The 13,648-nt window shown below is 40.1% G+C and overlaps 1 protein-coding gene across 1 annotated transcript; it reads left to right on the top strand.

Annotated features, from left to right (window-relative positions):
- Window positions 1–617: 617 nt before the first annotated feature.
- On the top strand, window positions 618–13,487 carry LOC136287933 (cadherin EGF LAG seven-pass G-type receptor 1-like). The gene is made up of 17 exons (XM_066180618.1): window positions 618–630; window positions 1,512–1,720; window positions 3,096–3,275; window positions 3,879–4,098; window positions 4,433–4,569; window positions 5,250–5,393; window positions 6,512–6,756; window positions 7,242–7,351; window positions 8,072–8,206; window positions 8,355–8,491; window positions 8,660–8,857; window positions 9,182–9,276; window positions 10,363–10,518; window positions 11,033–11,230; window positions 11,786–11,908; window positions 12,297–12,507; window positions 13,017–13,487. The coding sequence occupies exons 1-17, from the start codon at window positions 618–620 to the stop codon at window positions 13,212–13,214; spliced, it is 2,709 nt and encodes a 902-aa protein (XP_066036715.1). The 3' UTR covers window positions 13,215–13,487.
- The last annotated feature ends 161 nt before the right edge of the window (window positions 13,488–13,648 follow it).

Genomic DNA, 13,648 nt, shown 5'->3' with positions numbered 1-13,648 from the left:
AATTATCTTTATTTTTGTGAAGCAGTAGGCATTTTTTATTTACCACCTATCACCTTTTGTTCTTAATCTGTAAATCAGTTACAATAGTTTTAAAATACTGTATATGCAAACTCCTGCTCTGGTTACACCCTCTCCAGTGGAAGACTGGAGATGAGAGCATCTCTCTGAGAGCTGCTTAGTTAGACAAGTCCTTTAAAACGTGCTGTATGTGAGGAACTGGAACTCAGTATTTAGCAAAGCACCTAGGTGAGGTTTCTGATGTTTCCCACCAGTATTTGCTCCCTTCAGGGCAGTGCCAAACTCAGCATGAAGCAATCCCAGGCTACTCACTGTCAAGGCCTGGACTTGTGCTGTCTCACACCTCAATAGGAAAGTTCCAGCTAAAGCTGCAAACATCACCCCCATGGCCATGTCCTTTTCCCTGCAGGTGTCAGTCATGATTGCTCCCATGGATGTGTCCTACCCAGTGTTCCTGGAAGAAGCCTATCACCCTGCCCCTCTGTCAGAGAAGACTCCCGCAGATACATTTGTTGTAGAGATCAGTGCCTTGTACAAACTCCCTGTGAACTACAGCATTGCCTCTGGAGATGAGAAAGGTGAGCCTTGGATGTGGAATAATGGGAAGAGGGGGTGTGAAACAACAAGCACAGCACAGAGCATTGGGATGGTTTCTTCTCTCCTTCCTTTTGCTCTTACCTCAGTTCCACAGCTGTTAATACTGGATGGGAACGAACCCAATGCACCAATTTGATGTGCATCAGGTGTGGGCACGATTGAATTTCTGTCAGAGCAGCAGAAGGCACATGATACAGGGCTGGCTTCACCAGCTCTGTGCTGTGTCTGCTGCAGGAAGATCAGGCTGTATCTGGTCAGGCATAAAGTTACTCTGGCTGGAGAAAAGAAAAATAATAGCACAGAAACTTCTAGTAGAAAGACTAACTCAGCAACGTTTTCCTAACAAATGTGAGTGCCTAGAGCAAGTTTATATGTGGTCAAATGTGTCAGTTCTTTGTCACGTTTTTTTTACTAAATATAGAGCTGATTTTAATCTATCATCAAACAGCCAATTTGTACTTCAGTTTTGTAAAGTTTTGTAAAGACTTTTGTATGAAGTCGTGATCTTCAAGGTAGTTGCAAAATTCCACATCTCCATTAAGAGCAGGACTTCTTAGGAAATATAAAACTTTCTAACTGAAAGAGGGGCAAATAATCTCTCACTGTTTCAGAGGAACATGGAGATCTGACTGGAGAGTGGTGGATTGAATTTTCTCCCTTTTGGTTCCCATCTGACCTTCTGAATTATTTATCTTTGTTAACTACGGCCCTGGATATATCTGACATTCTTGTCAACCTTGTAAAAATGTTGAATTTTATTTTGTTCTCTGAAGAATACTGTAACATACAACATTCATATAAATAATGTGACATTTTCACTGGAGGATTCATATCTTCAGTTTCAACTAATGAAATCCTAACCAGAATAATTTCTGGTTGATTTTTTTTTTAACCAGGATATTTCATTATCCATTCATCCAATGGTATCGTAAGAACAAGTAAGAATCTAGAACTGGAAGATTTTCCAGTAAATTTCAAGGTACGAGCAACAGACTCATCTAATGCTGCCATATTTAATGAAGTTGAAGTGGTGGTGGAAGTTATTGATGAAAACAATTTCCCACCGGTTTTCCCATCTTCTCTACTAGAAGAGAGATTGCCAGAGGTAAGAAAATGTCACCCAAACTGAATCTCAAAATTAAGTCTTCAAAACAATAAAAACAATCTTTTGTTGAGTATACAAGTAAACCTTCTGGAACTGGGCAGACTTGCTGTTCAGTCCTACCATATAATGATGTGAGGTTTATTTCAAGCTGGAAATCCCAATACACAACAAGAATGATCTAGAAGTGTGGACTTATTGAAGGAAAAGTGAATCTTTTCTAATAAGGGGCTCCATGAAGGAAGAACTACCACTCCATTTTGAATATTTTACATAGAGAATATTCAGGTGCATTCAAAATCTACTGGAGGTGCTGAGCACCTCATAGGCTATCACTCAGCTTTTTGTAAGGGAGCTTCACACAGGGAAGTAACAGGGCAAAGTCTCTAATTTCGCACTATTTCTCCTCTTGCTCACGTACAATCTGTTGTGATTTTGCTGGCACAAGTGATCAGCAGCAGAGAACAAGCCAGATTTCAGTCAGATTTTCAGCCATTGTGGTTCTCTATAGAAGAAGCCACAGCATTTAAATATGCAAAAGCATCTTGCTCAACATTTCACTCTCAATTTTCAAGCAATGCTTTTCACACTTTAATCTGCTGGTTGCTTTTTTTTTAAAAAAAGAAGCACATTGATCATGTTAATATTTTATAGAGCACATACCTTGCCTTTGAGATCTCCAGCTGATGCACATGTATTGCCTTTAGCAGCCACAACTGATTTAAAATCTACTCCATTTCCACCACTGAGTTAAATATAGTTTCATTTATTACACCTAATTTTAATGTTCCCAGTTAGTTTAATGGAGAAGAACCAGAATCACATTTCCCAACCTTAAAAAATTGATTTCCATGTGAAATATTTACACAGTGGGAATTGCTGGATGCCCTGTTGGATCAAATAACTTCAGATGAGGTCTCAAATGGCTCTGCAAGTGAAATGCTGATATCTACTGTCAATCTTGGTGCAAATAACATTGTTAAAAAGGAAGAATTAGATAATTTATTTTGATTAGCCAAATAGTGTTCAGAAAGAAACATGACTTTGGAGTTGAGAACACCCATTGAGTTTCATAAGAAAAGAGTTTGCTGAACAGAAATAACAGCAAGTCGGATGCTTGAGGTTAACATTTGGGCTGTTTGAAATAATTTTTCTCCCTGAAAATTGCAGCTATGGGTAGAGACGGGGGGGGAAGAAAACAGTTATTTTCTGTAAATTAGAGAAAGCAAGAGACTCTCTTACTGTGCTGAAAAAGTTGTATAATTTTGATTTTAAAGCCCATACTACTGTAAGTGGGTGCAGTATCTGTTACTTTCACATAATTCAAGCAATTGCAGCAAAGCAGTCTCTGAGAGCCTCAGTCTTTCCTCCTCCACAGAATTCCCCTGCTACTCAGATTGTGCAGCTGAAAGCTCAGGACAATGACACAGGTAGAAATGGCTTCCTGACATACGGCATTCTCAATGGACATGGACTAAAATTCAGGATAAATGAAACAACTGGAATCCTTTATTCCACAGCCCCCTTTGATTATGAAGAGGAACCCACAGAGTATCAGGTTTGCTTTAGGTTTTTTACATCTTTTTTATTCAGAACTCTTTATCTTTCTTTTGGAAAACAGGTGACACTTGTGCTTTTGTTTAGCTTGATAATGCTTGAATGTTTTCTGCACTGGTTTAGAATAGGAGCATCTCAAGGTGTGAGACATTATTAAAACAAGCCACTGCCTTTTGACTATAATGAAATTCAAGCACAGCTCATTGTTCATCTGCCCTGGCAACACTTCAGCACATGAATAACTAATTTCACAATGACAGCTCATGTATTCAGCACTGTCTGTTGCTTGAACCAGTGCTGGACTGAGATCTTGCAGATACGATTCTCAGTTAATCTTCTCTTTGTTGTTGCCACTGCTGGATATTTTTTATGGTCTTACTTTGCTTCAAGTAAAAATATTGGTGATTTTGTTGGTTCTACACAGAAAGACTTTTTCAATTCACCCAAACACTCCTTCAGTTTTCAAGAATCATTTTGAGGTGAATTTAGAGCTGGATTTTATATTTCTAAAAACATTTCATAAAATACACCAAGATTTTTTTTAATCCTTATGCAAGAACCTCTTTGTATGGCTTCTCATTTCCGGTAACTGTGTAACTTACAGGTTGTGGTGTATGCTGAAGACGATGGAATCCCTGAGAAGAAGAGGGGTTACTGCACAGTTGTGATAAAGATCACTGATGTTAATGACTGGCCACCTGTGTTTGATCCAGTGCCTGACTTCAGTGTCCATGAAAATGTGCCTGTGGGATTCATAGTTGGAAAAATCACAGCATCAGACAGAGACACAGGAGACAATGCCTTTGTTCTGTATAACCTTACAGGTAACAAGGAATTCTGTCACTGCACTGGCACTTTGCTGTCCATACAATTATGAGCATAATTAGTATTATCCCTGTTATTTCCACCAAAGCCATTCACTGTCACCTGGTTTGGAATGTTACTAATTTATGCTCATACAATTTTCAAACCTTGGCTCACGTTTCAGATGCGCATTCACTCAAAATATTTCTGCTCTTCTTCTACATTATCCATATGCTACTTAAAAAAATTGTTTTGATGCATTTGGGACACAAGTAAACATATAATTTAGGAGCACAGTTAATTATGTGCAGCTAAGATGTATTATTTGATAATGCTTGTTTAAATCTGTCTCAGGAGACGGAGAAAATATATTTGAAATAGATGAAATACAGGGCATCATTAAGATAAGGAACTCTCCAGACTATGAAATCATGAATAAATACAACCTTGCAGTGACTGCAGTCAACAATAAATCTGCCCCTTTCTACCAGGTAAGAGACCATTACTGTAATGAACAGCGACCCTTCAGAGTGGATTTTGAACTACTGGGAGGGAGATCTATCCCAGGCATTTATTGTGTAGAATAAATGAGTCACCTCATCATGTTTAGAGTCAGACTTCTACAGCCTTTAACCACAATGAGTAGTAATATACTTTAATTATGTGAAATACTTCAAAATTATGCATGATAGGCTTTGACCCTGAATTGTTTGCTGACTGACCTGTGCTGGGGAACTGGAGTTTGTGTGCTGCTGTTAGAACCATAAGTGATGTGATAATTTTTTGTGGGAGAAGAAGTATTTTCAGCAGACTGTTCTGATTCTGTATTTCTTTTATTTGAAAAAATATGAGACACTTTCTTTAACAGAATCAGAACATGTGTGGTTTCCTTGACTGCATGGTGGAGGTTGCCTAAACCCATCCTGTTCTTACTCATTCAGACACCTTTCAAGAAGAATCCTACTCCAACACTGAATTCCTGCCTCTCCTGTTAAAATCCTGTAGAGATCTCTGAAGATGAGTTGACACAATTAAACCCAAACAATATTTTACTGCAGCATTTTTGAAGCCTCATTTATAATTTCTGTTGCATGTGCCAGTGAGGAAAAAAACAGTGCTAAATAAGAGTTTCTAAATACTCTAAAATGCATGGCACCATTTTGTTTTCTAGGCAGCCACCCATGTGAGTGTTGCAGTGATTGATGTGAATGATAATGCCCCCGTGTTTGCCCAGAGCTCCTATTCCGCTTCCATAAACATGGTGAATCCCGTGGGTGCTCCTGTCCTCACCGTGAGCGCCACCGACCGCGACCAGGTGATTCCTCCTGTGACCCTGACACTGCTCTGGGCTGCAGCACAAGCGCATCCTGCTCCATTCTCCTGCCACGCAGCTCCCAATGTAGCAGAAAGTGAATCCTGCTTAACTACCAGCCCTGGGGATTGGAAATTAGGAGTATTCCTGGCTCTGCCTTGACAATGACATACTCCCTGGCCCTGGGCATGTTTCCTCAGCTGTATTTCCTTTAATTTTTCCCTTTACTACAAACAGCTGCATGCACCAGTCCTTCAGAAGTATACAAGGACTGAAGCAATGTAGTGTCTCTGAAGTTATTTGAACTTTTGAGGTAGAAAAATCTATAAAAATTAAACATCATATAGCTGATTTGAGCAAGGAAATGTCTGCTTGCCAAACTCCTCTGAAGTGTGGCAGCCCAGCTGATTCTCTCTGTCCCCATTTTTAAATGTAATTTTGTTTGATATATCTGTACTACACCCATCAAATAGTATCCAGGCACTGGCAGGGATATCCAGTAGTCAACCACATCACCATGACAACATCACTAGTAATTATATCATTTACAAGATGAAACATCTCCAAGTGACAACAAAATAGGTGTAGCAGGTGCCTTCCTATTTCTTCATGCATAATTTTGGTTGGAATAGCTGCAGCTGTGGTACATTGCTGCAAATCATCTAACAGCCCTTTTTTAATCAGCCTTTTCAGTGACTTTGTATAAAAAATGAAATTGCCTTTGAAAATTGCTGAACTGTGGGAGATCTGCATTGAGACCCCAATGAAACTCCTCCTTCAGCTGTGCAGAGTGGCACTTGTCCTCCCTGTGCCACCCTCACTACTCTGACTGTCCCCCTCTACACATCTAACTTATTTTCATTAGAGACTTTTTGCCATGTTTTTACTGTGCAAATGATCGATGTATTGTGTACTTTCTTCTGCTTTGGGGTTTTGTTTGTTTGTTTGTTTGTTTTAATTTGTACGCATCCTACCATGGCTTTCATTCTTCAAAGAATCAGTATTTTCAAAATTATTTCGCTAGAGACATTTCGATGTTTTCTGGATCTCTTGTTACAGTGTTTATCCTACTCTTCCAAACAATCTCCCAGTTCCATGAAATTCTGTTCCTTTCATGGCAGGGGCAAAATGGCCTTATTGAGTATTACATTGTCCCGGATCCCACTGTGAGCCCATTCTTCTTGATAGAGGATTTGAGTGAGGGGAAGATAATTACAACTGGAAACCTGTCTAGATCTGGAGAGATGCATTTAACAGTGATGGCAAAGGACAAAGGTTCTCCTCCTTTAAATGGCACTGCTGTGGTTACTCTGAGCGTGTTTGACAACCGCCCATTCGTTCCTCGCTTCAACACAAGTGAGATCAGGTGAGGCTTTCATAGTGAGTTAAGTAACTGCGATGTGTTCACCAGGTAGTGCAAAGCATAGCAAAGTTGAAGGTCGTTTTCGTATTTTTCCATGCAGAAGAAAAGACATCAGTTTTGAGGGCTTCTTTAAAGAAAAAACATAGGAAATTCTGCTATACTTGGGGTTCTGTGAATGTGAGTTGAGGCATTGCCTTTTATTTCTCTACTTTGCAGCTTTTATAAGCCAGACTCTTTGTCCCTTTTCTCTTGAACACTATAAAACATTTTTCCTTAGGTTTTACTCAAGGATGACCCAAAATCTGGCTGGAAAATCAGGGTTTGCACTGAACTCTGAAAATTGGGCAGATCTGGCAAACAGATCTGGGGGGAAGAGGCAAGATTTTCCACAGAGAACTTTCTTTTAAAGAATTAAAATTCAAAGCCTTCCTGGGAAGCCACTGTTTGCAAATTTAACATTACAATTCATCATTTATTTCCTGCATTAGCGTTTCTGTTTCGGAAAACACGGGAGTGGATTATTTAATTTATGATTTTGCTGCGGTTGAAACTTCAGGAAAACCGATTGATTACACTGTTGTATCTGGCAATGAAAGAGGTGAGTACTATCCTTCTTAGGAGTTAAAATAGCCAGGAGAACATCATAACCTGTCTTTTGCATGGCAGGTGCTGATGTGCATAAATGAGGATATAGAGAGCTTGGATAAAACTTTTTTAAAGAAAGGAGTACGCAGAGAATATTTTCAGGGCTTTTCAGCATTGACTTTACTGATCTTTGGCTTTAGAAAGGGTGGTAACTTGCTAAGAAATGGCTTCTTTTAATCTTAAACTAGGACAATTTAAAGACCAGGAGGAGCCAAAATAGAAAGTGTTGTTAACAAGCAGCTTCCTCCCTGCCAATCACTTTTAGTTCATCATTTCCTTGCGTTTATGTTAAGGCATCTGCCCCCTTGCAGCTTTGCCCAGGCTCCATTTCACCCACAACAAAAGAAGGACATAGGAACTGAGAGAAAACTTGGAAATGCATAAAAAATGGAGCTGTGCAAGAAGGAGCTGCAATTCTCCTTATTTGTGAAATCATGTGAAATTCTTTTTCACATTTACTGTTCCTTTACACATTTAAGAGCTGTTTGGTGTGGGGTAGGAACCCAGCTGTGATGATGCCTTTGCTGCTTGGCCAGTGGAAGTGTTGAATTTCACATTGTTCAGAGCAGAGAAGCCATGGGAACATCCCAAGGGCAACTAAGACACGAGAGGTAGGAGGGGGTACAAGTGAAATGGTAGCTGTCACAGCAAAAGTGCATGTTTGTCCTTCCAGGTCACTTTAGACTGGATCCTGAAAGTGGTGAGCTGAGAACAGCCGTTAATTTGGACTATGAGGAAGTTTCTCAGTATGTGATCTTAATTCAAGCAAACGAAAAAGTCTTCTCTGCTGCAGAAGTCCAGCGTTCAGGTAACTTCTCGCCTTGAAGGACATTTCAGTGGAGCAATGAACACACATTTTGTATTTGCAATCCATACAGGAGTGGTGGTTCTCTTTGACTTGTAAAGTTTGATGTGAAAAGCTGGTGGCCAAGGTGGTTCACTTGTGCTTTTTCCAGACCTGTTTGCTGAGAACGTGGCCATGCTGACGATCTCTGTGCAGGATGTGAATGAAGAGCCTGTGTTTTCCAGCAATTCCTACTCTGCCCGCATTCCCAACTCTGTGCCCTACAAATACCCTGTCATTACAGTCCAGGTAGAGTATTTCCTGCGCTCTTCACAAGGACAGAAATCCTGTGACAGAGCTGAGTTTCTTCCACTGCATTAAAGGAGCCTTAAATCTGTTCTCAAGAGCTGAGTTTACTGATTGAAGAGCAATGTGCAGCCCAGGCTGAGTGTCACAAATCACCTTTTTTAAACCCAGGCCACAGATCCAGACTCGGGAGACAATGGACTTCTGCTGTACAGCTTAGTGAGAGGTCAAACCAACGAATTCGACATCAATGAACACACAGGGGAGATTTTTACAGTTGCTGTAGCAGGAAAGACTGGAACATTTTATCTGGAAGTCCAAGCTGCAGACCAAGGCACAAGAAGACTCACAGCCCAGACAACAGTCAGTGTAAGGAAGATTTTTATGTAAAATCCTGATTTACTTCCATGTCAAAATTGTAAACAAGAAGGGCTAAGTTTGGTAACAGCAAAAACAAAAAATTACTTAACACTGTCAGTAGGGCTGTCAGATACACGAGTATTTACATACTAGAATTAAGAGGTTGCCATTTTCATTGACATATAAAAAGACGTTGATACAAAACCTGATTTTTGGAGGACTTTGATTTTGTATCAGAGGGGTTTTGTTATTGTTTAGTGGGTTGAGGTTTTTTTGCTCAGTCTATGAGAGGTAGAAATGCTTTAGAAAATCTTATCTGTGTTTCTTTATTAGGTAACTGTTGATTCCAGTTCCAGTAGCAACATTGTGATGCTGGTTCTTAATCAGAAGATCAATGTTGTGGAAAGAAACAGGGCTGAAATGCAAAGGTATTTTTGGAACTGTAAAGCTTATTTTGGTATAATATCTAATGATGAATTCCAAGTCCCTTTGGGACAGGGGTCTGACAGCTTACAGGGAGCTGATACAGCCAGTGTCCAGGAAAAGCCAGGCCCTCAATTTGACATAGCTCAGAATAATTTCAGCGAATTCACACGAATCCACCAATTTTTGCCTTGTAAGGTTTTAGCCTGAAGCTGACAAATCTTAGAGGTCATTGGACTAGATAATTTCAAGTGATCTCTTCCTACGTTAGTGTTTGTGCCATTTTTAACAGCCTAGGGTAAAACTTTTCCTGGACGGCAGGATAAAAACGTGGAGACATAGGGCAGACACCACAAACCAAACCGACCATTGCTACAGCTGAAAACCCCACCTCATGGCACAGCAGCAGAGCTCTTCCCCAGGACATCCCAGCCCTGCAGGAACAGGGGATTAGCCAGTGATGTGTGATGGCCACCATACAATTAAAACCATAACTGGGCCTTTTTGGCATGCTAACAAGGATGGAAGATCTTTTTTTTTTTTGGCTACACATAAACATATATTTACATTGGAAAGATTGAGTCCTGTGCTTATGAAAGGAAATCACTCTGAAGGTGGGAAAAACGAGTTTATGATGTTGATGCTATTGCGGACAAGTTCTTGTCGGTAAAAATTAAATGAAAAACTTTCTTGGAAGCAGCTGGTGCTGACTGCTACCAGAATGATGGATTAACTGGGCCACTGGTCCAATCCAGCACTAAATCTCTGGAAAGAGGAGAAAACAATGAGGATTATGAGACTAAATTTCCTTCCTCTCCACCTTTACTGTATATAGTAATCTATAGATTTTTTTTTTTCCTCTGCTACTCAATCACTGAACAATTTTGGACAAATAGCTTAATTTCCTTGCTGATGATAATCCTGCATTTTTACATGCTTAGATTAAAATACCTGCCAAGAGATTTTTATTAGTATCAATCAATTAATATCTGCTTAGTGTTGTATTAAAGACGGCTTCATTTAATTTCCAGAATAAAAGAATCTATCATTGCCCAGTTAATTGAAAAAATGTTTTCTTCATATGATGTCAGGGTCCTGGAAGATAAACTTGAATGGAATGTATACGTGGTTAATATTTATTCCAAGGAGTTTGAAAGAAAAGCAAGGAGCAGCACTGATGAAACTGAAGTATGGATCATTGCTTTTGATGAGGCCTACCAGGAAGTACCTGCAGGAGATGTAAAAAGGTCTGTATGGCACAGTCTGACTTGTGGGGGCCAGAGCTTATGCAGACAGGCTTTTTAGAATTCAGAAAGGTGATTCACTATTTACTTGAAAGCTACTTTTCAGAGTTTGCCGAAAAACATAAGTAAGGTTATTTCATTGTGCAAAATAGATTTAAAAGTCAGTTTAAGAAAAAAAAAAGCTGAAGGAGAAAATATAATTAAAATATATATTGACCTCAGAGTGGCAGAATGTTGGTTAAAAACTCACACTTTAGGTGTATTTTACATTTCTTTGGTAACCTGCCAGTGATGTGGATCTAGTTCAACTGTCCAAGCTCTGCAGCATTTTAGTTTTAGGTCACGAGCAGCAGGGGTGGTTTCTGGAAAACGGAGCTTTTCCTGAATGAAAGACATGACAAGTCCGAATCCTCAGGAAAGGTCTTGGCAGACCAGGGAGGGATATTCTCTATTTTCTTCACTACTCCTGCAGCCAAAATGAAAGTAAATCAGGCACATTTTCCCCTTCTGTGCTCAGAAAACTGCGGGAGCAGAAGGTTGACATTGAGTTGGAGCTGGAGAAGGTGTTTTCCACATCTGTCAGCGCTGCCGTCGGGGAGGCTCCGGCCGCCCCGGCATCCCCGGAGCTCGTGGCCGCCATCGTGCTCGGGGTGCTGCTCGCCGTCACCTCCATCGCCTTCCTGGCCTATGTCCTGCTGGATCTGAAAAGGAAAAGGTACAGAGGGTTGGCCTTGACCATGGCACTGAGACTTACAGCTGGTGGGTTTAATTAAGCGTCAACCCAAAAAATGTCTGCCTGATAAATTACTGGCATTTGCAGGGAGCATTGCCTGAGATTTGTTATGTTGGATGCACCACACACAACTGAAAGTTGTTTCTCCTTGTGTTTGCCACACAGCAAAAGCAGAAACAAATACTTCTAAAACAGAGAAATGTGGGCAGCAGAAATTTTAACTGTGAAGGGAGGAACATGAGTCTCTTCCAACCCCAAAAATGATGATATCAAGGGAGGTTTTGCTGCTTAACTTCAGTGGCAGCAGGGCCACATGGTAGAGGAAAACAAATAACTTCCAGAAGGGAAGCAAACATTTACACTGCTACCATTATGGAAAAATAGGAAATACTCCAAACTAATCCCCAGTGTAACACTGAAAAGAAATGTTGTGTATTCAACTTATTACACAAATAATTCATCTTCTGTTTCTAAAACAACTGTAAAGCCAATCTTCAAAAAGATATTTTTTTATTATTATTATTTTAATATTTTCAGAAAGTATGGGAAACAGGATTTGGTTAAGAAAGTTGAAATTATGGAGGGCATTGAAAACCCATGGGCAGTTGACAGAAATGGAAGTCTGAAAAGCTTAGAGAAACCAGAGCACATGAATTATGGGTAAGTAGACAGCAGCTATCACAGATCTATAAAAAATTGCCTATAAAAACCATGGTTGTAGTTTATTCTGGTACCATAGAATTTCCCTTGGATCTCCCACTAAGCTCTAAGTCCATTTCTAAGGACCTTTAAAATGGTAAATTAAAAATGTCTACACTTGAAGGAGTTAATACCTTTTAATCTTGTATCAAAGGCAAATTCCTACTTACTCTTTAGCAAATTGTTAATCCTAGTGCAGAGAAGACCCTTCAGGATACAAGAAGCTACTTAATTCCCCTGGGTAAAATCCTGCTGATTTTGAGATCAGTGTACATGCTGCTCTTGGTTGTAGAGAGGCTGAGATTTTTGTCTCAGCTCCAAGTGCTATGAATTCTCTGAACTCTCTTAGGAGAACTGAGATGATGTCATTTGACAACCTGGAAGGTACTGGAGGAGATGATGTTGAAAAAGATGAAATTCAGGCCCCTGAAAAAAACAATTACCTGGAGACAGTGCTGCTGGATTACAAGGGTGAAAGTGAGCAAAACGGAGCACCTGAAAAAGCTGCTGAAAGTAGAAGTGTGGAGGTCCAGCCCACTGTGGGATTCACAACAAAACAGGTAACGAGCTTTTTGATTGCAAAGCATGGAGTGAAAGGTATTTTATTGTTATTCATCAAATAACTGAAGGAACAATCACAAAAGCAAATCTGATGGAACAAAAAAAAACAAACAACAAAACAAAACAACAAACAAACAAAAAAAAAACCCCCCAAAAATCTTGTAAAGTTATCCCTGGAAGTGTTCAAGGCCAGGCTGGCCAGGGCTTGGAGCAACCTGGTCTAGTGCAAGGTGTCCCTGCTCATGGCACAGGGGTTGGGGCTGGGCAATCTCTTATGGTCCCTTCCACCCCCAAACCATTCTATGATTGTGTTAAAAAATCTTAGAGGAGGGGCTTTGTCCCTGCCTAGAAGAAGGAGCAGGACTTTCATCCTGAAGTGATGACTCTCTTCTGTCTTTATGGAATGTGAACAGTAAAGGACTCACAATTTTATGATTCCTACTGTTTAATTTCTCCACACTCAACCATTTGCAGCTTTCTGCCTCACCTGCGTTACGCTTTTTTGCAGGATTCCTTTCTGACAGACACAAACCAGAGGCCAGCTGTTCCCTTAACACCTCATCCCACATTGCCTGCCCCCGAGAAAGAACTGAAAGGAGTTAAATTTTCCGAGGTGGCAGTGATTTTGGACGCAGAGCCTGGAGATGATGAGTCTGAAGGCGATGAGTCTGAAGGCGATGAATCTGGTGATCGTGTATCTCTCTGATAAGAACACTCGATGAAGAAAATTTTTAGAAAAACCACAATGAGACTCATTGAAACAACTCAGAATTAAATGAGCAATAAGAATATGGGAATGTGATCCAGATTATAATTCCGCTGCTGTTGCAAGCATATATAAGGAAGAGGACAAGCAATATAATGGGAAGGGCTGCAGTGCTGTACTGCAGGGTTGCTTCCCCAGCAGCAGCGCTGTCTCAGTGTATTTAATTTCTTTTGGCACGTGTCAAATGGGCAAGACAATAAACCCGATTCCAGAGGCGTTGCCTTGTCATTGCTTCAGATGGAGTCATTTCGGGACATTAATTCTTCTGTTCTTCTGCGCAGAAGTGTCCGCCGCAGTGTTTGAAAACGAGAGTCTGTTTTCTAATTTTCCTGTTTCCCTTTTTTTTTTTTTTTTTTTTTTTTTTTTTTTTTTTT

The sequence above is a fragment of the Chamaea fasciata genome, unplaced genomic scaffold (assembly GCF_029207755.1).
Source record: "Chamaea fasciata isolate MVZ Bird 193981 ecotype frontalis unplaced genomic scaffold, bChaFas1.0.hap1 SCAF_3, whole genome shotgun sequence".
In the NCBI taxonomy this organism is placed as follows: domain Eukaryota; kingdom Metazoa; phylum Chordata; class Aves; order Passeriformes; family Sylviidae; genus Chamaea; species Chamaea fasciata.
Note: the sequence above shows the minus strand (reverse complement) of the source record. Positions and strands in the feature narration are given on the sequence as shown.

What these genes read in the sequence shown, in the direction of transcription:
- LOC136287933 (XM_066180618.1), top strand. An exon ending in CCTGCAGGAGATGTAAAAAG is followed by an intron (nt 10,519 to 11,032) that starts GTCTGTATGGCA and finishes TTCTGTGCTCAG; the next exon opens with AAAACTGCGGGAGCAGAAGG. An exon ending in CCAGAGCACATGAATTATGG is followed by an intron (nt 11,909 to 12,296) that starts GTAAGTAGACAG and finishes GAACTCTCTTAG; the next exon opens with GAGAACTGAGATGATGTCAT.